The sequence below is a fragment of the Anomaloglossus baeobatrachus genome, chromosome 2 (assembly GCF_048569485.1).
Source record: "Anomaloglossus baeobatrachus isolate aAnoBae1 chromosome 2, aAnoBae1.hap1, whole genome shotgun sequence".
In the NCBI taxonomy this organism is placed as follows: Eukaryota; Metazoa; Chordata; class Amphibia; order Anura; family Aromobatidae; genus Anomaloglossus; species Anomaloglossus baeobatrachus.
Window position 1 is genome coordinate 448047352 of NC_134354.1, and position 23940 is coordinate 448071291.

Below are 23940 nucleotides of genomic sequence, written 5' to 3' on the forward strand. Positions count from 1 at the left end.
CCAGCCTACCATCCATAGATTCTGTCAGTTGCTTGATCTGGTTACGATCAACATTGCGTGCAGCAGCCACCACAGCCTCCAGACACTGCTCCGAGAGGTGTACTGTTTTCCCTCCCTGTAGATCTTACATTTTATGAGGACCACAGGTTCTCTATGGGGTTCAGATCATGTGAGCAAGGGGGCCATGTCATTATTTTTTCATCTTTTAGACCTTCACTGGCCAGCCACGCTGTGGAGTAGTTGGATGCATGTGGTGGAGCATTGTCCTGCGTGAAAATCATGTTTTTCTTGAACGATACCGACTTTTTCCTGTACCACTGCTTTAAGAAGTTGTCCTCCAGAAACTGGCAATAGGTCTGGGAGTTGAGCTTCACTCATTCATTTTTGATGATACCAGCCCATACCAGTACTTCACCTCCACCTTGCTGGCGTCTGAGTGGGAGTGGAGCTCTCTGCCCTTTACTGATCCAGCCTCTGGCCCATCAAGAGTCACTCTCATTTAATCAGTCCATAAAACTTTTGAAAAATCAGTATTCAGATGACGTTTTATCTTATGTTTCTTGTTCAAAGGTGGTCGTTTTTCAGCCTTCCTTACCTTGGCCATATATCCCTGAGTATGGCACACCTTGTGCTTTTTGATACTCCAGTAATGTTGGCAGCTCTGAAATATGGCCAAACTGGTGGCAAATGGCATCTTGGCAGTCTCACGCTTTATTTTCCTCAATTCATGGGCAGTTATTTCGCGCCTTTGTTGCCCAACACTCTTCTTGCCACCCTGTTGGCTATCTGCCATGAAATGCTTGATTGTTCAGTGATCACGCTTAAAAAGTTTGGCAATTTCAAGACTGCTGCATGCCTCTGCAAGACATCTCACAGTTTTGGACTTTTCAGAGCCCGTCAAATCTCTTTTCTGACCCATTTTGCCAAAGGAAAGGAAGTTGCCTAATAATTAAGCACACCTTAAATAGGGTTTTGATGTCATTACACCACACCCCTCCTCATTACAGAGATGCACATCACCTGATTTACTTAATTGGTAGTTGGCTCTCAAGCCTATACAGCTTGGAGTAGGACAACATGTATAAAAAGTATCATGTGAGCAAAATACTCATTTGCCTAATAATTCTGCACACAGTGTAGTGCTCTAAAAACTAGAGCTAAAGTAAATGAAACAGTCTTCCTGGATATAAAAATGAGCTCTGAAAATGAGTTATTACTGAGCTGAAATGCCCAAACCTCAATAAGCAGCACGTAACTAACCGCACATCTGCGCTATTTATTCAGCATGCCGTTTCCTTGTAATAATAAGATTTTTTTTCTCTTTGCCTAATCTCGGCTTTTCCCTGTATTGTATACCTGGGTCACATTAACTGTTGATTCAAGGGCAGCGGCACAAATAATAGTTATTTTGTATCTTCTGAAATCTTATAAGGTCAAGTTGAACATTACCTCCGCATCGCAAAATTTTGATTTGTGTAGAAGAAAAAAAAAGACTGTTTGATTTACAGTATTCGTTATTTATCAAGATTCCAGGTTCGTTCTCCTACGTTTTTCCAGAAGAGTCGAGACCAGCACTGGTACATCTCTCAACTGGAGGCGGCACAGACCAGCTATGTGCAGCAGATAAACAACCTGAAAGAAGTAAGCAATACTGCCGCTCTGGTCTGATTTTATTTATTATAGTTAAGGGTGTATGGTTATAAAGTAATTAGATAATGCCGCCATACAATGCACATACTGTATAAAGTCACTGTAATATTAAAATGCCAATATAAAGACTGTACCCATAACACGCCTTAAAGGGAATTAGCATGATGTAGGTGTAGAGACCCTGATTCCAGTCATGTATCCATGTACTGGGCTGCTTGCTGTAGTTTTAATAAAGTCCCTGTTTTATTTGCTGCAGATATACCAGTTTTCTGAAGGCTAAGCTTTGTATAACCCCACCCACACCATTGACCGTTTTCTGTCTGTGTACACACAAAGTTGCCAATCAGTGGTGGGGTTATACAGAGCTAATGAATATGTAGGACTACATGGCTGCAGGTTTACTAGTCCTGGAATGGTTATCTCCTGCTGATTTATTTATTTTTTTGTTTTAATCAGAACTACATTAAGCAGCCTAGTAAGTGATACATTGCTGGAATCCGGGTCTCTGTCTCTATATTATGCTGCTCTCAGAGTAGGTGGGAAAAGCCTGATGACATTCTCTTTAATCAGTTGGGTACAAATCTGCTTGTTTGAATTCACAAAGGAAACAGTTTAACATAAGTGAATTTTCTTTGTATAAAATTTTTCAGTGATTAAATAGGTGTTCTCACGTCTGGAAATGGGAAATAGCTTCCTGATCTCTGGGGTCCCGATCGTTGGGTGCATCATCAATTGTAAGAACTGGGGCCCTGGAGAGCGAAGATCAAGCACATCTCCTCTCTATTCATTCTTAATGAGACTGCTGAAGACCTCTGAGTGCGGTGCTCAGCTGGTCTTCAGCGCTGCTATAAGAATGAATGAAAACCTGCAGGGCACATGATCGACTACCGCTCCATTCACAAGTTTCAGGATTGATGAGGGTCTCCGCAGTCAGGCCCCAGCGATCTGGAAGTTATTCTTTATCATAAGGATACGGGATAACTTATGTGAACGAAATACACTCCTTCTCTGCCTCTTGAACTTCAAATTAATAAGATTTGTTTTACGAGCGCTCGGGAAATCAATAAAGCACACACGCTTAATGTGGTGTACTCAAAGAATTCTCCTTTTATTCGTACACTAGCTGTAGTACCCGGGCGTTGCCCGGGATAGTAACTGTCTCTCTGTCTCTCTCCCAGTCTCCCAGTCTCTGTCTGTGTGTCGCTGTCTCTGTCTCACTGTCTGTTTCTTTCCTTGTCTGTCTGTTTCTATATCTGTCTGTATTTGCATCAGTCTGTCTCAATCTCTGTATCTGTCTGTGTCTCTTTGCCCGGCTGTCTCTTTGCCCGGCTGTCTCTTTGCCCGGCTGTCTCTTTGCCCGGCTGTCTCTTTGCCCGGCTGTCTCTTTGCCCGGCTGTCTCTTTGCCCGGCTGTCTCTTTGCCCGGCTGTCTCTTTGCCCGGCTGTCTCTTTGCCCGGCTGTCTCTTTGCCCGGCTGTCTCTTTGCCCGGCTGTCTCTTTGCCCGGCTGTCTCTTTGCCCGGCTGTCTCTTTGCCCGGCTGTCTCTTTGCCCGGCTGTCTCTTTGCCCGGCTGTCTCTATCTGTCTCACCACTGACATCTTTTTACCTCACACATAGTATACGAAGCTTAACAGTTTATTTTGTTCCTATAGCATCCACGGACAGTTGCTATTTATAGCCTGCAGCTCCCACCTCCATTCAGTTTTAATGGCTGTAGGATTTTTATAGAGTAACTGGAAAGCGCGGGGTTAAATTTTCCCGCCCAAACATAGTCTATGACAATCCCTGAGTTACAGTGCCTACAAGTAGTATTCAACCCCCTGCAGATTTAGCAGGTTTACACATTCGGAATTAACTTGGCATTGTGACATTTGGACTGTAGATCAGCCTGGAAGTGTGAAATGCACTGCAGCAAAAAAGAATGTTATTTCTTTTTTTTATTTTTTTTTTAAATTGTGAAAAGTTTATTCAGAGGGTCATTTATTATTCAACCCCTCAAACCACCAGAATTCTGTTTGGTTCCCCTAAAGTATTAAGAAGTATTTCAGGCACAAAGAACAATGAGCTTCACATGTTTGGATTAATTATCTCTTTTTCCAGCCTTTTCTGACCAATTAAGACCCTCCCCAAACTTGTGAATAGCACTCATACTTGGTCAACATGGGAAAGACAAAGGAGCATTCCAAGGCCATCAGAGACAAGATCGTGGAGGGTCACAAGGCTGGCAAGTGGTACAAAACCCTTTCGAAGGAGTTGGGCCTACCTGTCTCCACTGTTGGGAGCATCATCCGGAAGTGGAAGGCTTATGGAACTACTGTTAGCCTTCCACGGCCTGGACAGCCTTTGAATGTTTCCACCCGTGCCGAGGCCAGGCTTGTCCGAAGAGTCAAGGCTAACCCAAGGACAACAAGGAAGGAGCTCCGGGAAGATCTTATGGCAGTGGGGACATTGGTTTCAGTCAATACCATAAGTAACGTACTCCACCGCAATGGTCTCTGTTCCAGACGAGCCCGTAAGGTACCTTTTACTTTCAAGGCTCGTCTACAGTTTGCTCATGATTACTTGGAGGACTCTGAGACAGACTGGTTCAAGGTTCTCTGGTCTGATGAGACCAAGATCGAGATCTTTGGTGCCAACCACACATGTGACGTTTGGAGACTGGATGGCACTGCATACGACCCCAAGAATACCATCCCTACAGTCAAGCATGGTGGTGGCAGCATCATGCTGTGGGGCTGTTTCTCTGCCAAGGGGCCTGGCCATCTGGTCCGCATCCATTGGAAGATGGATAGCACGGCCTACCTGGAGATTTTGGCCAAGAACCTCCGCTCCTCCAGCAAGGATCTTAAGATGGGTCGTCATTTCATCTTCCAACAAGACAATGACCCAAAGCACACAGCCAAGAAAACCAAGGCCTGGTTCAAGAGGGAAAAAATCAAGGTGTTGCAGTGGCCTAGTCAGTCTCCTGACCTTAACCCAATTGAAAACTTGTGGAAGGAGCTCAAGATTAAAGTCCACATGAGACACCCAAAGAACCTAGATGACTTGGAGAAGATCTGCATGGAGGAGTGGGCCAAGATAACTCCAGAGACCTGTGCCGGCCTGATCAGGTCTTATAAAAGACGATTATTAGCTGTAATTGCAAACAAGGGTTATTCCACAAAATATTAAACCTAGGGGTTGAATAATAATTGACCCACACTTTTATGTTGAAAATTTATTAAAATTTAACTGAGCAACATAACTTGTTGGTTTGTAACATTTATGCATCTGTTAATAAATCCTGCTCTTGTTTGAAGTTTGCAGGCTCTAACTTATTTGCATCTTATCAAACCTGCTAAATCTGCAGGGGGTTGAATATTACTTGTAGGCACTGTACATGAGGCGTCTGTGCATAATTTCGTGACTGTAAATGCGACGGTGCGGACTCCTTTAGCGGACATACACACATACACACACACACACACACACTGAGCTTTATATATTAGATGTGACCAGTTTATATAAGGTCACAGACAAAGGACGAGGTACCTCTGAATTATGCACCAATAGGGGCACAAAACAGAAGTGTGAAACTTCCTCACCCATCAGTGTTAGCTGAACCCTATGACCTCGTTAGCTGTAAGACTAGATGGAGTCTATAAGAACAAAATAGATTCTCTTCTCTCACACTTCCAAACTTGAGAATGTTTAGGTAGCAATATAGTATTAAAAAACCTGACTGGTCAGATAATACCTTTTATACTATAGCCAATTATTACATACTACAACACAATTACATGTAACGTCAAAATGTCAGGAAAATCCCACACCCTGTTTAAATTTGCATTCCCCTTTTGTTCCTTAGTGCCAAATTCACACAACATACCATAAATGCATTATAACGGTGGCAGCCACATTTCTGCCAAGAATCGGGCCTTATTGTGGACGTTTTTCAGTGGACTGTTGATTGGCATATCCACGCAAATGGCGATTCCGACCACTTCTCCACTGAAATCCGCGCTCGTCAGACCCTTGTTATTGAAACGCATGTTGGTCCTATTGGTGGGACTTGCGTCTATAATGGATTTTTGGCACATTCAGTGACTATGCCAAAAAAAGTATGAAATAGAATACCCATTTAATGATGGTATACAGATTACTTTGTTTTTACTCTTATATTTTCTGTCATAGAGACTTGCTATTGAACTGTCCAGAAATCAGAAATCTCGAGGTATATCTCCTCCAGACACTCATCTCAGCCCCCAAAATGATGAAAGTCCAGAAGCCAGGTCCAAAAAGACAGAAGCAAATCTAGAAAGCATTCCTTCTATACCAGCTCCGAGGGAGGCTGAGGAGGATGAAGATAAAATCCTTCATGATGTCTTCAATGTAAGCATCTCCATTTTTATCTCCTGCTAAATTGCTGCATGTTTGAGAACTTTTCTGTAAAACTCATGTATATTTACTTTTTTGTGTCTAAGGGTACCGTCACACTTTAGCGACTCAGCAGTGATCCCACCAGCGATCTGACCTGGTCAGGATCGCTGCTGCATCGCTACATGGTCGCTGGTGAGCTGTCAAACAGACAGATCTCACCAGTGACCAGCCCCCAGCCAGAAGCGACGTGCAAGCGACGCTGCGCTTGCACGGAGCCGGCGTCTGGAAGCTGTGGACACTGGTAACTAAGGTAAACATCGGGTATGGTTACCCGATGTTTACCTTAGTTACCAGCGCACACCGCTTAGCTTAGCGTGTGCAGGGAGCAGGAGCCGGCACTGGCAGCGTGAGAGCTGCGGAGGCTGGTAACGAAGGTAAATATCGGGTAACCACCTTGGTTACCCGATGTTTACCTTGGTTACAGCTTACCGCAGGCTGTCAGACGCCGGCTTCTGCTCCCTGCACATTCAGGATTGTTGCTCTCTCGCTGTCACACACAGCGATGTGTGCTTATCAGCGGGAGAGCAATAATAAAAAAACGAACCAGGGCTGTGTGTAACGAGCAGCGATCTCACAGCAGGGGCCAGATCGCTGCTCAGTGTCACACACAGCGAGATCGCTAATGAGGTCACAAAAAACGTGACTCAGCAGCGATCTCGGTAGCGATCTCGCTGTGTGTGAAGTACCCCTAAGTCAACACTTCATGCCCCTTGCTCTGCAGGGTGCCCTCTTTTAAATGGCATCTGTCAGGTATTTTACTATCCCATTTAAGAGCAGCATAACGTAGGGGCGGAGACCCTGATTCAGGCAATATATAAGTTGCTGGGCTGCTTTTTGTCATTTTAATAAAATCACTGGTTTATCTGCTACAGATCTGCCAGTTCTCTGAATGCTGAGCTATGTATTATCCCACCCACACCACTGCATAGGCAGAAAGTGGTTAATCAGAGTTGAGGGCGGGATTATGCGGAGCTCATGAATATGGAGGGGAACATGGCAGATTTACTAGTCCTGTAGTGATAAAACAGTGATTCTATCAGGAGAAGATTATCAAAACTACAACAAGCAGTCCAATATGTGACACATTGCTGGATCCAGGGTTTTTGTCGCTACGTTCTATTAATTTTATGCAATGTGGAAGGAAAAAAAATGAAAATTCTACTCCCTCCCCCAAAACCGCCCTCTTCCCCCAGCTCAAAATATTACTTTAGCCTCACTTTTTTTTTCATTTTCAAAAGGGTAACAGGAGAAACTGGACCATACAATTTGTTGTGCAATTTCTCCTGAGTACGCCGATACCCCCCATAAGTGGTGGAATGCTACTGTTTGGATGCACAACATGCCTCGAAGCGAAAAAGCACAATTTAATTTTTGGGAGAAAAAAAAATTCCCCCCTATAAGCTGCAGCCACCACCAGTCAGCCCTTATATAAAGTATTCTAGAATACTGTATATAAGAGCCCAGGCTGCTCTGTACCGTATAACCTAAAAAATATCTTTTACTATACTCACCTGCTGGGCGGTCTAGTCTGATGAACATCGCTGGCCTTGGTCTGGTGCCTCCTCTCTTCCTTTCATCACGGTCCTCCTTCCCTGCTCCGTGTGGATGATGCGTCCTATGTCATCCACACAGTGGCCGCCATTGCACGCCTGCACACGCACGGTTTGATTTGTACTCAGTAAGGCAAATCAGAGTATTGTAGTGCACATGCACGGACATTCTTTGAGCTTTCCCACACCTGCATATTACGGGACTTTGCTCTGCCCTCTGCAGGGCAGAGAGAAGTGCGCTGGAGCTGTGTGGATGACGTAGGACACGTCATCCACACAGCAGGGAAGGAGGAAAAGATGAGGTGTCGGACTGAGACCAGCGAGCCCATCGGACCCGACCGCCACACAGGTGAGTATAATAAAATATATTTTTTATGTTATACAGACCGGCCTTTGCCCTTATATATAGTATTCTAGAACGCTGTATATGAGGGCTGACTGGTGCTGGCCACAGCTTATAGGTGAAAAATCTGGTGACAGGTTCCCTTTAAACCCACAGATGCTTTATAGAATTTTATAACATTGAGGTGTGAAAACGAAAAAAAAAATACATTTTTACTATAAAAAATGTTGTTTAACTCCAATATTTTCATTTTCACAAGGGTAACAGGAGGAACTGGACCATACAATTTGTTGTACAATTGTATATCTTGAGTACAGGGATACCACATATGTGGTGAAAAAGATTGTAGATGCCATGTCGCATTTGAAGATCCCTTGGCATGTCAAAACAGTAAAAATCCCAAATAAGTGAACCCATTCTGGAAACTACACCTCAAGGAATTTGTCTAGGAGTGTAGTGAGCAATTGTGAGCATTTAGTGCTTTTCCAAAGTCTTTGTTACCAGTAACATGGAAGCCCTCTATATTTCCGTTAACCGATGACGGACCTGAATGGGGACTTGTTTTTTTTGTGGGTTGAGTTGATGCCATTTGGCAATTTACAGTAGAGAACATTTTGGATCAGTTCACATTTATCCTGTGCTCTAGGCTGTGCACTTACATTAGGGTTTCCATCTATATCTCTGAAATATGTGATTCACTTATAACCCCCAACGTATCCATTCACTAACAAGTCAGCAAAGTTACTCTGGACTCCATTTTGGCCTCTGTTCAGTAGTCTCCGTCTTTTTTCAAAGGTGCACAGAATTTTTTGTGCACGCCTGAAAAGATGGACATCGCCGGACCACAGGTCAGACAGGAGTTCAAAGTGACTCTTACATTGAATTTTGTCTGAATCATGTTTTTTCAGAGATTTACATGTTATCCACGTTGTAAAAGCACTCAGTATAGAGCGCAGGATAATTGTGAGTTACACCTTACTGTGATCTTTGGGAGACAAAATTAACAAATCAAAGCAATTGTAGAATTGGTTTTATTTATTTTTACGTAATTCACCTAGTGGTATAAGTGATAGCGCAGCTTATCCTCCGGTCAGTGTAATTACAGTGATAACAGATTTATTTTTTTTGTCTACCATCACACCCCAAAAAAAATAAATAAAATATTGTTTGTTTTCTTCTTTTTTTTAACAAAACAAATTCTTTATGCATAACTGTATTTTGAAGGCAATAGTATTTTATTTTTCTGCCGACAGTCATATGAGTGCTTGTTTTTTGCTGAATGAGTTAGTTTTTATTGGTACCACTTTCAGGCACATATTATTTGATCACTTTTAGTGATGAGCGAGCATGCTTGTAACTACTCGGTACTCGCACGAGTATCACTGTACTCGGGCTGCTCGGCGGGTACCGAGTAATTTTGCAATACTCGTGCTTTACTCGTGGTCTTCATCCCTGCATGTTGGCGCTCTTTTGAGAGCCAGCCCTCATGCAGGGATTGGCTGGCAGACCACTGCAATGCCACAGCCCTGTTAGTTGTGGAATTGCAGTGATTGGCCGGCCTGCACAGCGTGACCGAGCCTTTATACCGGCCGGCGCGCTGTGCTCTGTACACAGCCATCTCATATTCCCTGCTTTCCACGCCCACAGGCGCCTATGATTGGTTGCAGTGAGACACGCCCCCACGCTGAGTGACAGGTGTCACACTGCACCCAATCACAGCAGCCGGTGGGCGTGTCTATACTGTGCAGTAAAATAAATAAATAAATAATTAAAAAAACGGCGTGCGGTTCCCCCCAATTTTAATACCAGCCAGATAAAGCCATACAGCTGAAGGCTGGTATTCTCAGGATGGGGAGCCCCACGTTATGGGGAGCCCCCCACCCTAACAATATCAGTCAGCAGCTGGCCAGAATTGCCGCATACATTATATGCGACAATTCTGGGGCTGTACCCGGCTCTTCCCGATTTACCCTGGTGCGTTGGCAAATCGGGGTAATAAGGAGTTATTGGAAGCCCATAGCTGCCAATAAGTCCTAGATTAATCATGTCATGCGTCTATGAGACACCCTCCATGATTAATCTGTAAGTTACAGTAAATAAACACACACACCAGAAAAAATCCTTTATTAGAAATAAAAAACACACACATATACCCTGGTTCACCACTTTAATCAGCCCGAAAAAGCCCTCCTTGTCCGGCGTAATCCAGGATGATCCAGCGTCGCATCCAGCGCTGCTGCATGGAGGTGACCGGAGCCGCAGCAGACACCGCCGCTCCGGTCACCTCCACACAGCAAATGAACACAGCCGCGCGATCAGCTGCTGTCACTGAGGTTACCCGCTGTCACCGCTGCATCCACCGGTGGCCGCGGGTAACCTCAGTGACAGCAGCTGATCGCGCGGCTGTGTTCATTTGCTGTGTGGAGGTGACCGGAGCGGCTGTGTGTGCTGCGGCTCCGGTCACCTCCATGCAGCAGCGCTGGATGCGACGCTGGATCATCCTGGATTACGCCGGACATGGAGGGCTTTTTCGGGCTGATTAAAGTGGTGAACCAGGGTATATGTGTGTGTTTTTATTTCTAATAAAGGATTTTTTCTGGTGTGTGTGTGTGTGTTTATTTACTGTAACTTACAGATTAATCATGGAGGGTGTCTCATAGACGCCTGACATGATTAATCTAGGACTTATTGGCAGCTATGGGCTGCCAATAACTCCTTATTACCCCGATTTGCCAACGCACCAGGGCAAATCGGGAAGAGCCGGGTACAGTCCCAGAACTGTCGCATATAATGTATGCGGCAATTCTGGGCGGCTGTTGGCTGATATTGTTAGGGTGGGGGGCTCCCCATAACGTGGAGCTCCCCATCCTGAGAATACCAGCCTTCAGCCGTATGGCTTTATCTGGCTGGTTTTAAAAATGGGGGGAACCGCACGCCGTTTTTTTTAATTATTTATTAATTTTAATTATTAATTTTAATTATTTATTAAATAATTAAAAAAAACGGCGTGCGGTTCCCCCCATTTTTAAAACCAGCCAGATAAAGCCATACGGCTGAAGGCTGGTATTCTCAGGATGGGGAGGTCCACGTTATGGGGAGCCCCCCACCCTAACAATATCAGCCAACAGCTGCCCAGAATTGCCGCATACATTATATGCGACAGTTCTGGGACTGTACCCGGCTCTTCCCGATTTACCCTGGTGCGTTGGCAAATCGGGGTAATAAGGAGTTAATGGCAGCCCATAGCTGCCACTAAATCCTAGATTAATCATGTCAGGCGTCTCCCCGAGATTCCTTCCATGATTAATCTGTAAATTACAGTTAAAAAACACACACACCCGAAAAATCCTTTATTAGAAATAAAAAACACTAACAAAGTCCCTCATTACCAATTTATTAACCCCGACAAACCCTCCATGTCCGGCGTACTCCACGGACTCCGGCGTCGCGTCCAGCTCTGCTGCATGGAAGTGACAGGAGCTGCAGAAGACACCGCCGCTCCGGTCACCTCCACGCAGCTAATGAAGACAGCCGTGCGATCAGCTGAGCTGTCACTGAGGTTACCCGCTGTCACTGGATCCAGTGACGGCGGGTAACCTCAGTGACAGCTCAGCTGATCGCGCTACTCACCTCATTTGCTGCGTGGAAGTGACCGGAGCGGCGGTGTCTTCTGCAGCTCCGGTCACCTCTATGCAGCAGCGCAGGATGCGACGCTGGAACATCCTGGATGACGCCGGACATGGAGGGCTTTTTGGGGCTGATTAAAGTGGTGAACCAGGGAATGTGTGTGTGTTTTTTATTTCTAATAAAGGATTTTTTCGGGTGTGTGTGTTTATTTACTGTAACTTACAGATTAATCATGGAGGGTGTCTCATAGACGCCTGACATGATTAATCTAGGATTTAGTGGCAGCTATGGGCTGCCATTAACTCCTTATTACCCCGATTTGCCAACGCACCAGGGCAAATCGGGAAGAGCCGGGTACAGCCCCAGAACTGTCGCATATAATGTATGCGGCAATTCTGGGCGGCTGCTGACTGATATTGTTAGGCTGGGGGGCTCCCCATAACGTGGAGCTCCCCATCCTGAGAATACCAGCCTTCAGCCGTATGGCTTTATCTGGCTGGCATTAAAATGGGGGGGACCGCACGCCGTTTTTTTTTTAATTATTTATTAATTTATTTTACTGCACAGTATAGACACGCCCACCGGCTGCTGTGATTGGGTGCAGTGTGACACCTGTCACTCAGCGTGGGGGCGTGTCTCACTGCAACCAATCATAGGCACCGGTGGGCGGGGAAAGCAGGGAATAGGAGATTGTTTAATGAGCGGCCGGCTTTTTCAAAATAGTAAAAGCCGCCGGTCACCTCCACGCAGCTAATGAAGGGAATAGCGCGATCAGCTGCTGTCAGTCAGGTAACTCCCGGCCACCGCTGGATCCAGCGGTGCCGCGATTAACCTCAGTGACAGCAGCTGATCGCTATACTCACCTCAGTTGGTGCATGGAGCTGACCGGAGCGGCGGTGAGTAGCGCGATCAGCTGAGCTGTCACTGAGGTTACCCGCGGCCACCGCTGCATCCACCGCTGGATCCAGGTAACCTCAGTGACAGCTCAGCTGATCGCGCTACTCATCTCATTAGCTGCGTGGAGGTGACCGGAGCGGCGGTGTCTTCTGCAGCTCCTGTCACTTCCATGCAGCAGAGCTGGACGCGACGCTGGAGGACTGTGGAGTACGCCCGACATGGAGGGTTTGTCGGGGTTAATAAATTGGTAATGAGGGACTTTGTTAGTGTTTTTTATTTCTAATAAAGGATTTTTCGGGTGTGTGTGTTTTTTAACTGTAATTTACAGATTAATCATGGAAGGAATCTCGGGGAGACGCCTGACATGATTAATCTAGGATTTAGTGGCAGCTATGGGCTGCCATTAACTCCTTATTACCCCGATTTGCCAACGCACCAGGGTAAATCGGGAAGAGCCGGGTACAGCCCCAGAACTGTCGCATCTAATGTATGCGGCAATTCTGGGCGGCTGCTGACTGATATTGTTAGGGTGGGGGGCTCCCCATAACGTGGAGCTCCCCATCCTGAGAATACCAGCCTTCAGCCGTATGGCTTTATCTGGCTGGTATTAAAATTGGGGGGACCGCATGCCGTTTTTTTTAATTATTTAATTATTTATTTCACTGCACAGTATACACACACCGGCTGCTGTGATTGGTTGCAGTGAGACAGCTGTCACTCAGTGTGGGAGCGTGTCTCACTGCAACCAATCATAGGCGCCGAAAAGCAGGACAGCAGGGAATAGGAGATTGATTAATGAGCGGCCGGCTTTTTCAAAAGAGGAAAAGCCACCGGAGTTTGAACAGCTGTGCAGCGCCGCGGCAGTGATCGGGGAACGGTAAGTAAGAGAGAGGGGGGGGGAACTGACCGACAGACTGTGAGAGGGGGACAGACAAGACAGAGAGAGACAGACCGACGGACTGAGGGAGATAGAATAAAAAAAAAAAAAATGACCGACATCGCTAGTAAAAAGCACAAAACGTGCGTTTTGGACATCGGAGTGCCACACAAGGTTTTCATGTAAAATCTTTCATGTATTAATCTCAAAAAGTAACATACACCAGCTCTATCTCACTATTGAGTATGTGCCCTTAACATTTCCGCCATGAAAATTCATTTTGGTGTCATTTTGGAAGGTTTTCTGGTGAGTCCGTAAAAATGGCGTAAAACTCGGACAAAATTGTTCACATCTGTGACTTTTGAGTGATAAATGCTTCAAGGGGTCTTCCCCATGCTGATGCCATGTCATTTGAGCACTCTTCTGAGACTTTTGTGACATTTTTAGGGTTTCTCCATGCTGCCGGGGGGTCATTTCACAAAAATACTCGGGTCTCCCATAGGATAACATTGGGCTCGGTGCTCGGGCCGAGTACACGAGTATCTTGGGAGGCTCGGCCCGAGCTTCGAGCACCCGAGCTTTTTAGTACTCGCTCATCACTAATCACTTTCTATTCCGCTTATTGTGAGGCAGAATCAAGAAGTAACAGCAATCCAATGTATGTGTAACATCTGCCCTTGACCACAGACTGGGGATGACTGTCAGACAGACTAAGGCTAGCCAGCAAGTCGGCAGGACCTCAAGAACCCTGAAACCTTTTAACCCCCCTATACAGGGATTTGGAATTACACAAAGTCTAGGAGATCACTGCCTATGGAAGGCTGCAATCCAGGAAAGAGTGGTCATCAGGCATGGTCCAAACCAGGAGGCACAAAAAGGGACAAATTCGGAAGGCAGGAGCGTAGTCAGGAAATCGGGCAGAGGTCCAAACCGGATTTGGCAGTGAGGTACAAAAACAGCAGGCAGGAGAATAATCAATGAACAGGCAGAGGTCAACACAGGGATCAATAGACAGAACAGGAACCAGACACTAGCAGGAATACAAACTATACCTGGCAGTAACTAGCAGACAAGTGTGGGAGTTAGAAGGGTATGGTGTCTTCCCATTGGCTGTAGCTGAATGGTGGTAACTTCTGCTGGAAGACACACGCTACTACAATCAGCCAGTGGTACTGCAGGTCCCAGGGAAACCCAGACTAGTGAATGAGCACAGTCCATGGCGGGAATACTGCTTGGTGACCGAAGCAGAATTCGCAGGAGTGGACTCCGATGAGGAAGTGACTATGTTTAGCAAATCTCATTTATGTGAAGGCCTCAGTGGATTCTGTACATTCTGCAGATTTTCAGATCTGCTTTATCTGAAGTGGATCTCTGTCGCTGATGTCACCTGTAAAAGAGTAAGTGTCCGTATGACAAACCTGTCAGAAGACAGAAGTGGTATTCTCTTGGAGGCACCAAAGTTGAGAAGCTGCTGAAATATATGTTACAATAAATTAAGTACAGGGTGGTTAGTGGCTTACAATATCTTATTAGGGCATCTTCTTGCGGTCACAATTTCATTGTTGGACTAGAAGTCCAGGAAGCTTCAACTGCGCAACTCTTCCAAGATGGCCAAAAGTCTCACCCCCTCTTTGTGTAGATATGTATGATAGAGGCAAGCTGTCTAGATATGTATGATAGAGGCAAGCTAAGTTTAGTAGCTAAGCCTGTGTCCTTCTCTGTGTATCAACCTTGATGAGATGGGGGTTGGCTTGACTAATGAACTGAACCTGATCGCAAGAGGGGAGGAAGCATCTTTGTCTATACATAAAATCAGTTGCTTGCGTTGCTTAAAGGTTAACTGTCCATTCACTTGATATTTGTGCTAGCAGCAAGATCTCTCTGATGGGGATTTGGATGTGGACCTGGCTGGGGATGATGAAGTAAACCATTTAGAAGGAAGCTGTTCCTCTGCCAGCTCCACTGCCACCAGCAACACAGAAGAAAATGATATTGATGAAGAGACCATGTAAGTATGAAGCCATATATGATCATTTCTTCCTCAGCGATATTTTACAAGTGTTTCCATATTATCATATAACAAAAGAGAATCCTGGCACACAGTATGGAAAAAAGGAAATAGTCGATAATTCTTGTTGTATGTTGTGGTTTTATTCAAAAGGTTCTCATAGCAAGTTGTAATAAAGTTTTTTCATGATAACAGGAAAATGAATGACAGTCCAACGTTTCGGCTCTAATTTAAGCCTTCATTAGGGACCATGAGATACCGTGTTGTTGTTATCATAAAAGGAACCTATTAACAACGCTAGAGGCTAAAACGTTTCGGAGAAATATTGATCTTCCCAAAAATGGAGGGCTTCGGTTATCAGGTGTGGGTCACTCTATAAAGCGGCTATGGGAACCACCTTGTCATATGAGTAAGTGTGTGCCTCTATATCGTGGAGGAATGGAGTGTACTAATAGTACGAATATGTAGTAGCTCCTTGTCAGTGAGGTGAAATGGCTAGGCTGGCAATGAAACGGTGGAGACCGGAGGAGAAAGCCAATGCCCTTAAACCGCTTGTGAATCGGAGATAGGAGCTCCAACTTTGAAACAGTATCTTATCACACTGTGTGGCATATTTCACATATACTTGTCCTTATATGGTATATATGGCAAACCGCATATCCGTATGATTGGCGGCTTTCACCTTGACCTTGGGTTCTCTTACGGACATTTTAGTCCCTTTTCTTCATTGGGCAATTTTACCCATTGCCTTTACACACCAAGCGCCCTCCGACAATCTACCCTGAAATAGATTCTCTACCTACGGCGCCACTACTACTTCCGCTTTGCTCAAACTTCATTTGAGAATGCCAGTGCATGCTGGGGTAGTCGAATGAGTCGTGATCTTGGGTTTGGAGCTGTGGTCACTGCTGCAGCTTCTCCCCATCCCTGAAATAAAGGGTCATCAGTGATGTCTGTTTTAAGGACTGGGCTAGTCCCTGTTGTACTGAGCATGCGTCAGTTGTCATTTCTGGCGTATGCTCTGTAGATTCCTGTCACTGTGCAATATGCAGTGACCAGAGCTGGAGAGCGAGCACATGATCAGAAGTGACTAGCTGTCAAGAGAGTGCACTGTCATTGTGTATTGTATAAGAACTGTGGGAAACAAAAAGCACAATAGGGTCTTGCCCCAACAATGGAAAGGGGTAAAATGGTATATCACACTCACCGCTAATGGTTGTGCCAGTCACAACCACTATGTAGGCATGTAAGAATCCGGGTCCAGGCAGCAGCCCCAAGGAAAGCTAATAACAGAGAGAGTAATAGAGGAAGGGTCTAAAATCCGCACCAAGGACTCAATGGATCCAGGAAGAGATTAATGCTTCTTTTAATATCATGCACAGGTCTACGTGTTTCAGGAGTCGCAGCTCCCTTCTTCAGGACAACAGGCAGAAGAACATCTGAAGAAGGGAGCTGCGACTCCTGAAACGCGTAGACCTGTGCATGATATTAAAAGAAGCATTAATCTCTTCCTGGATCCATTGAGTCCTTGGCGCGGATTTTAGACCCTTCCTCTATTACTCTCTGTTATTGTGTATTGGAAGAAGATTATCTGATGTGCAGGACAAGCAGAGACCAGAGCCGTTCCCTGAAGACGTCTCCTTTGACGATCACAACATGCGCTGGGGTTCTGAAACAAAGACATCCAAGATGAAGTAAACAAAAAAAACTAGAATTAAAAAATAAAGCAGTTAGAGTAGTGAGGGAACAGTAGAAATGGTTTAATTTGCCGTATATTAGAAAAGAGATTGGATTATAACTTTAGGCATGTAGGATTATAATAAATTTTAGGGGTTTTTTATGTACACCATTTCTTCCCTCTGAAAACCTTACTACCTATTCCCATTCAGGTCCGGAGAAAATGATGTAGAATATGGTAGCAATATGGATTTGGAAGAAGGAGAACTGCTTGAGGATGCAGCTGCTTCTGCTGGCGCCTCCGGTAAGACTTGCATCATACCAAATGTGTAACATTATCACAAGTCTTAACAAGAGGAGTCCCTCTGCCAACGCACATTACAGACTGTTCCAATTTCAGCTTTTCAAAGAGAGCAGCATGTGCCCTTTCATCACCTGAGAGTACAGTACCGATCAATTGGATCCACACAGAGTTGCCACTTCTGTACACTGTTTCTCACGGAGCTTTGTATTTTTCTCATTGTATAGTTAGCTGACTATAAATAGGATCTCAGGACATGTCTGCCCCTTTTCTGGGGATTGTTTGTCGAACAAAAGCCTAAATCAGTAGGCAAGCAATTCTTTGCTTCCTCTTTGCTTACATATTCTAGAATGTTTTTATGTTTTGTGTTTAAAAGCTCCATAATCTCTGCATATTCATACACTCGTGGTTCAAGATGCCATAGGAGCACTGAAGTATCTTAATACACTACAGAGAACCGCTCTCTAGTGGGAGAATTGTGGGTTCTCTACAAGGAAACATAACAAGGTGACAGAGACTGGAGCAAGAGTTTGTGTTTTTGTGTTTATTGCACTCAATAATTGCACTGATGTATTTTTTATAATGGCGTTTATAGTGTCTCAACATTCTGAAGGGCACATCTAATTTTACATCATGTAGTTTATCAACCCCATGCCATGTTGAACATTTTTGATAAGCTCTTTTGCTCATTCCCTTTCTGTCCATGCTTTGTTTTTCAGCAAGCAGCCACGTATATGGTAGCAGTAGAGCCTCAAGACGCCCAGGAAACAACTTAAGTGCCTCCAGCAGTAGTAGTTTATTGGACCTGGATCCTCTTATTCTTATTCATCTACTGGACCTTAAAGACAGAAACAGTGTAGAAAATCTCTGGAGTCTACAACCTAGGCCTCCTTCATCAATCTTCCAGTCTTCAGGTATTTTATACAAGAATGTTCTAGGTTGCAGTGTATATTGTATTAAAAGGTATTTCTTTGTCGCTCCATTGGGAGACCCAGACAATTGGGTGTATAGCTACTGCCTCCGGAGGCCACACAAAGTATTACACTTTAAAAAGTGTAACCCCTCCCCTCTGCCTATACACCCTCCCGTGCATCACGGGCCCATCAGTTTTTATGCTTTGTGTTGAAGGAGGCTGACACTCACACAATGCTCCACATTTTAGTCAGCAGCAGCTGCTGATTATATCGGATGGAAGAAAAGAGGGCCCCTAACAGGGCCCCCGGCATGCTCCCTTCTCACCCCACTGAGTCGGCGGTGCTGTTAAGGTTGAGGTACCCATTGCGGGTACACAGGCTGGAGCCACATGCCGTTTTCCTTCCCCATCCCTTAGGGGCTCTGGGTGAAGTGGGATCCTAACCGGTCATCCAGCCACTGGGACCGGGCTCCCTCCGCAGCCCCTGGTGGTATCTGCCGGACAGGAGATTGAGTATCGTCAGGGACATGGCCCTGCATCTACAGGTACTCTGTGTCCCCTTTGGGACGGTGCATGAAGCACCTTGGCCTCAGACGCTGCAGCGACTGCGGTGTGATTTTTTTTTTTTGACTGGGACTACCGCGCCGACGGTGCCTGTTTGCCGGCCGCGGTTTTTACTTTAGTCCCCGGCTTTTGCGGCCTAGTGTGTTAAACTCCCGCCCCTGGGCCTGCCAGTCAGGGGGAAGGGCGGGACGGTCGGTATGACGCCGACGGTGAGGGCTGGAGCACACTTCGCTGTCCTCCTCCCCCCCTCACTGTTCACTATGGGGCGCAGATTCCCGCACTTTTGTGGTTCCGCCCTCGGCTCCCTCCTCCCCTCGGAACGCCGGCAGCCATTGTTATATGGGATGATTCTGCCGGTGGAGATCTCAGATTGTGCTCACTGTTCGGCAGCACTGCAGCTCTGGGAGAGGGGGTTCCTAACCGGTCGCCATGCACTGGGACAGGAGACAGGATATCATCAGGGACAGAGCCCTGCATCCATAAGGTACTCTGTGTCCCCTTTGGGGGACGCTGCATACAGCACCTGGGTTACAAACGCCGCAGCGGTTGCTGTGTGGTTTGTGAGACCGGGACTACCGCGCCGACCGCGCCTGTTTGCTGGCCGCGTTTTTAACTTTAGTCCCCGGCTCTTGCGGCCTAGTACCATATACTCCCGTTCCCGGGCCTGCCAGTCAGGGGTAACGACGGGACGGCCGACGGGATGTCGGCAGTGAGGGCTGGAGCATACTTGGTATCCTCCTCCCCCCTCACTGTGCACTGTGGGGCACCAGTTTCCCAATCGGGTGCTGGCCCCCCTTAGGTGCCGAAGTGTATATATAATATATATATATTATTATATTATATTATATTATATATTATATTATATTATATTATATATTATTATATTATATTATATTATATATTATTATATTATATTATATTATATATTATATTATATTATATTATATATTATATATTATATTATATTATATTATATTATATTATTTCACTGTTCGGCAGCACTATTTGCTTTTGGCTATATACCCTCGCTGATTACTAAGAGGTGACATCAGCAGGTCGTCCGCAAACAGTAAGGGTGCCAAGGCACAGGCTTTCTTTGCAACCTGTACCTCTTGTGCGGCTATATTGCCGGCAGGTTCCACCTATCATTGCAAATGCTTGGCCCCTGGGGCACTCACTCAGCCGGAGCCTCTGGCACGGGTGGGACCCTCGGCTCAGGTGGTACCACCGGTTTCCACGGCACAGATGGCAGGGACAGAGTTTGCACGTTTGACTGAGCAACTCTCTTAGTCATTCCATGGCCCAGTCTATGAACAGAGGGGCTGCTAAGCTAGAAGCTTTGCAGTCCAGACCGGTAACACTGGGCCAGGGAGCTGTGAGTTCATCGCCCCCAGGCTCCTCTGGGTCGGTACAACAAGGGGCTCCTGGGGTAACACCCAGATCCCACGGTGAGACCTCCGACACGGACCGCGGCCTCACACAGGCTAACCGGGCTCGCTGAGAACCTTCCACGACTTCACTGTCGTAGTTAAGGATGAAGCGGAGGTCGCAGCTCAGGGTTCTGAACCTAACGTTGCGCTCAATCTGGATACACCTGAAGGGGACGCCATAGTAAAATGACCTTATAGCGTCCGTCGACCAGGTGCTAGACCTCTCTTCCCTATCTTCTCCTATGGAGGAGTCGGCTTCACAGCGGGAGAAACACCAGTTTAGGTTCCCCAAATGTACACGGAGTGCGTTTTTTTCGATCACTCTAACTTCAGAGAGGCTGTCCAGAAGCACAGAACTTTCCGGACAAGCGCTTTACTAAGCGCCTTAATGAACCCTTTTCCCCCCTGACGTAGTTAAGGGTAGGGCTCAGTGTCACAGGGTGGATCCTCCAGTCTCCAGACTGGCGGCTAGATCCGTAGTATTAGTGGCAGATGGTTCATCTCTCATGGATGCCACTGACAGGCAAATAAAGCTTATGATGAAATCCATCTTTGAAGCCATAGGCGCATCTTTTACTCCGGCCTTCGCAGCCGTGAGGGCTCTCCAAGCTATCTCAGCTTCTCTGGCTGAGATTAATGCGGTCGCACGTATCTCTGCCCCGCAGGTTGTGTCCTTGGCTTCTCAAGCGTCCCAGCCCTCCTCGTCCAACAGGCCACAGAAGAGCCAGAGGAACTCTTCTCCACGGCGGTCTAAGTCACGTCCTCCATTGCGCTTTTCAGGCGGTGGACACTCTGACAACAGAAGGAGTGGTGATCCCCGTTCCCCTCAGGAACGCGGTCGCGGTTTTTACTCCAATCTGTTCGTGGTGCCAAAAAAGGACGGCTCATTCCGTTCCGTTTTGGACCTCAAATTGCTCAACAAACATGTGACAACCAGGCGGTTTCGCATGGAATCCCTCCGATCTGTCATCGCTTCGATGTCCCAAGGAGACTTCCTAGCATCAACCGACATCTCAGATGCCTATCTCCATGGCAGATCGCTCAAGAGCATCAACGCTTCCTGCGTTTCGCCATCGGGGACGAACACCTTCAGTTTGTGGCACTGCCTTTTGGCCTGGCGACAGACCCACGGGTCTTCACCAAGGTCATGGCATCCGTCGTAGCGATCCTACACTCTCAGGGCCACTCGGTGATCCCTTACCCAGACGATCTCCTAGTCAAGGCACCCTCTTGGGTGGCTTGTTAACACAGTCTGACCGTTGCTCTGGAGACTCTCCAGAGGTTTCGGGTGGATCATCAATTTTCCAAAGTCAAAATTGTCTCCGACCCAGTCACTGACGTACCTCGGGATGGAGGTTCATACTCTCTCAGCGATGGTCAAGCTACCGCTGGACAAACAGCGGTCGCTGCAGACAGGGGTGCAATCCCTTCTTCGGGCCCAGTCGCACCCCTTGAGGCGCCTCATGCACTTCCTGGGGAAGATGGTGGCAGCAATGGAGGCAGTTCCATTTGCGCATCCTCTCCAATGGGACATTCTCAGCAAATGAGACAAGAGGCCGACGTCCTTAGACAGGAACGTCTCTCTGTCTCTGGAAGCCGAGACCTCACTTCAGTGGTGGCTTCTCACCACTTCTCTGTCGAAAGGAAAATCCTTTCTGCCCCCATCCTGGGCTGTGGTCACGACGGACGCGAGCCTGTCAGGATGGGGAACGGTTTTTCTCCACCACAAGGCTCAGGGAACCTGGACTCTGACAGAGTCCTCCCTTCAGATCAATGTTCTGGAGATAAGGGCAGTGTATCTAGCCCTCAAGGCGTTCCATCGGTGGCTCGAGGGCAGGCAGATCCGCATACAGTCGGACAACGCCACGGCGGTTGCGTACATCAACCACCAGGGCGGCACTCGCAGTCGTCAAGCCTTCCAAGAAGTCCGGCAGATTCTGCTGGGGGCGGAGGCCACAGCCTCCACCATCTCCGCGGTTCACATTCCGGGCGTAGAAAACTGGGAAGCAGACTTCCTCAGTCGCCAGGGCATGGACGCGGGGGAATGGTCTCTCCACCCGGACGTGTTTCAAGAGATTTGTTGCCGCTGGGGAACGCCGGACGTCGATCTCATGCCGTCTCGGCACAACAACAAGATCCCGGCATTCATGGCACGGTCTCAGGACCACAGAGCTCTGGCGGCGGACGCCTTAGTTCAGGATTGGTCACAGTTTCAACTGCCTTATGTATTCCCTCCTCTGGCAATGCTGCCCAGAGTGTTGCGCAAGATCAGGTCCGACTGCCGCCGCGCCATTCTCGATCTGTGGCATTTCACGGTGGGGCAACCGTGGGCGCTCCCAGACCGACCAGACTTGCTATCTCAAGGGCCATTTTTCCATCTGAATTCTGCGGCCCTCAACCTGACTGTGTGGCCACTATGAGACAGGCCAGGAAACCAACGTCAGCCAAGATCTGTCACAGAACTTGGAGGATCTTCTTAGCCTGGTGCTCTGAGAGGGGGTTTACCCCCTGGCCGTTTGCCTTACCCAGTTTTCTTCCTTCCTTCAATCGGGATTGGACAAGGGTTGTCTCTCGGCTCTCTCTAAGGTCAAGTCTCGGCGCTTTCCGTGCTTTTTCAAAAGCGTCTAGCCAGGCTTCCGCAGGTCCGCACGTTCCTGCAGGGAGTTTGCCACATAGTCCCACCTTACAAGCGTCCGCTGGAACCCTGGGATCTCAACATGGTTCTACGCGTCTTTCGCAGAAGGTGGCATTTCTAGTGGCGGTTACTTCACTCCGTAGAGTGTCAGAGCTTGCAGCGCTGTCATGTAAAGGCCTTTTCCTGGTATTTCACCAGGATAAGGTGGTTCTGCGTCCGGTCCCGGACTTTCTCCCTAAGGTGGTGTCCACTTTTCATCTCAATCAGGATATCTCCTTACCTTCATTTTGCTCTCATCCAATTCACCAATATGAAAAGGATTTGCATTTGTTAGATCTAGTGAGAGCACTCCGGATCTACGTGTCTCGCACGGCGCCAATGCGCCGCTATGATGCGCTCTTGTCCTTGTCGCTGGCCAGCGTAAGGGGTCGCAGGCTTCCAAGTCAACCTTGGCTCGGTGGATCAAGGAACCGATTTTTGAAGCCTGCCGTCCTTCTGGGCTTCCGATTCCTTCAGTGCTGAAAGCCCATTCTACCGGAGCCGTGGGTGCGTCCTGGGCATTGCGGCACCAGGCTACGGCTCAGCAGGTGTGTCAGGCGGCTACCTGGTCGAGTCTGCACACTTTCACGAAACACTATCAGGTGCATGCCTATGCTTCGGCAGATGCCAGCCTAGGTAGGCGAGTCCTTCAGGCGGCGGTTGTCCACCTGTAAGAGGGGGCCTTTGTTTCGGCTCTTATTATCGAGGTATTCTTTTACCCACCCAGGGACTGCTTTTGGACGTCCCAATTGTCTGGGTCTCCCAATGGAGCGTCAAAGAAGGGAATTTTGTTTACTTACCGTAAATTCCTTTTCTTCTAGCTCCTATTGGGAGACCCAGCACCCGCCCTGTTCCCTTCGGGCTGTTTGTTCTTTTGTGTACACATGTTGTTCATGTTGAATTGTTCTTTTGGTTCATGGTTTCAGTTCTCCGAACATCCTTCGGATTGAATTTACCTTAGACCAATTTATAAGTTTCCTCCTTCCTGCTTTGGCACCAAAACTGATGGGC

General features: G+C 47.0%; 1 protein-coding gene across 2 annotated transcripts in view; it reads left to right on the forward strand.

Moving 5' to 3' along the window:
* The window catches only part of TRIM37 (tripartite motif containing 37), a 253245-nt gene that overhangs the window by 148571 nt on the left and 80734 nt on the right, over window positions 1-23940 (forward strand). The window contains exons 14-18 of one of the 2 annotated variants that reach the window (XM_075336298.1): window positions 1527-1641; window positions 5823-6020; window positions 15231-15370; window positions 17260-17351; window positions 18068-18262. In XM_075336298.1, coding sequence (XP_075192413.1) covers window positions 1527-1641; window positions 5823-6020; window positions 15231-15370; window positions 17260-17351; window positions 18068-18262 — 740 coding nt within the window. The remainder of the gene's footprint in view (window positions 1-1526; window positions 1642-5822; window positions 6021-15230; window positions 15371-17259; window positions 17352-18067; window positions 18263-23940) is intronic. The other variant, XM_075336299.1, reaches the window with a different exon arrangement.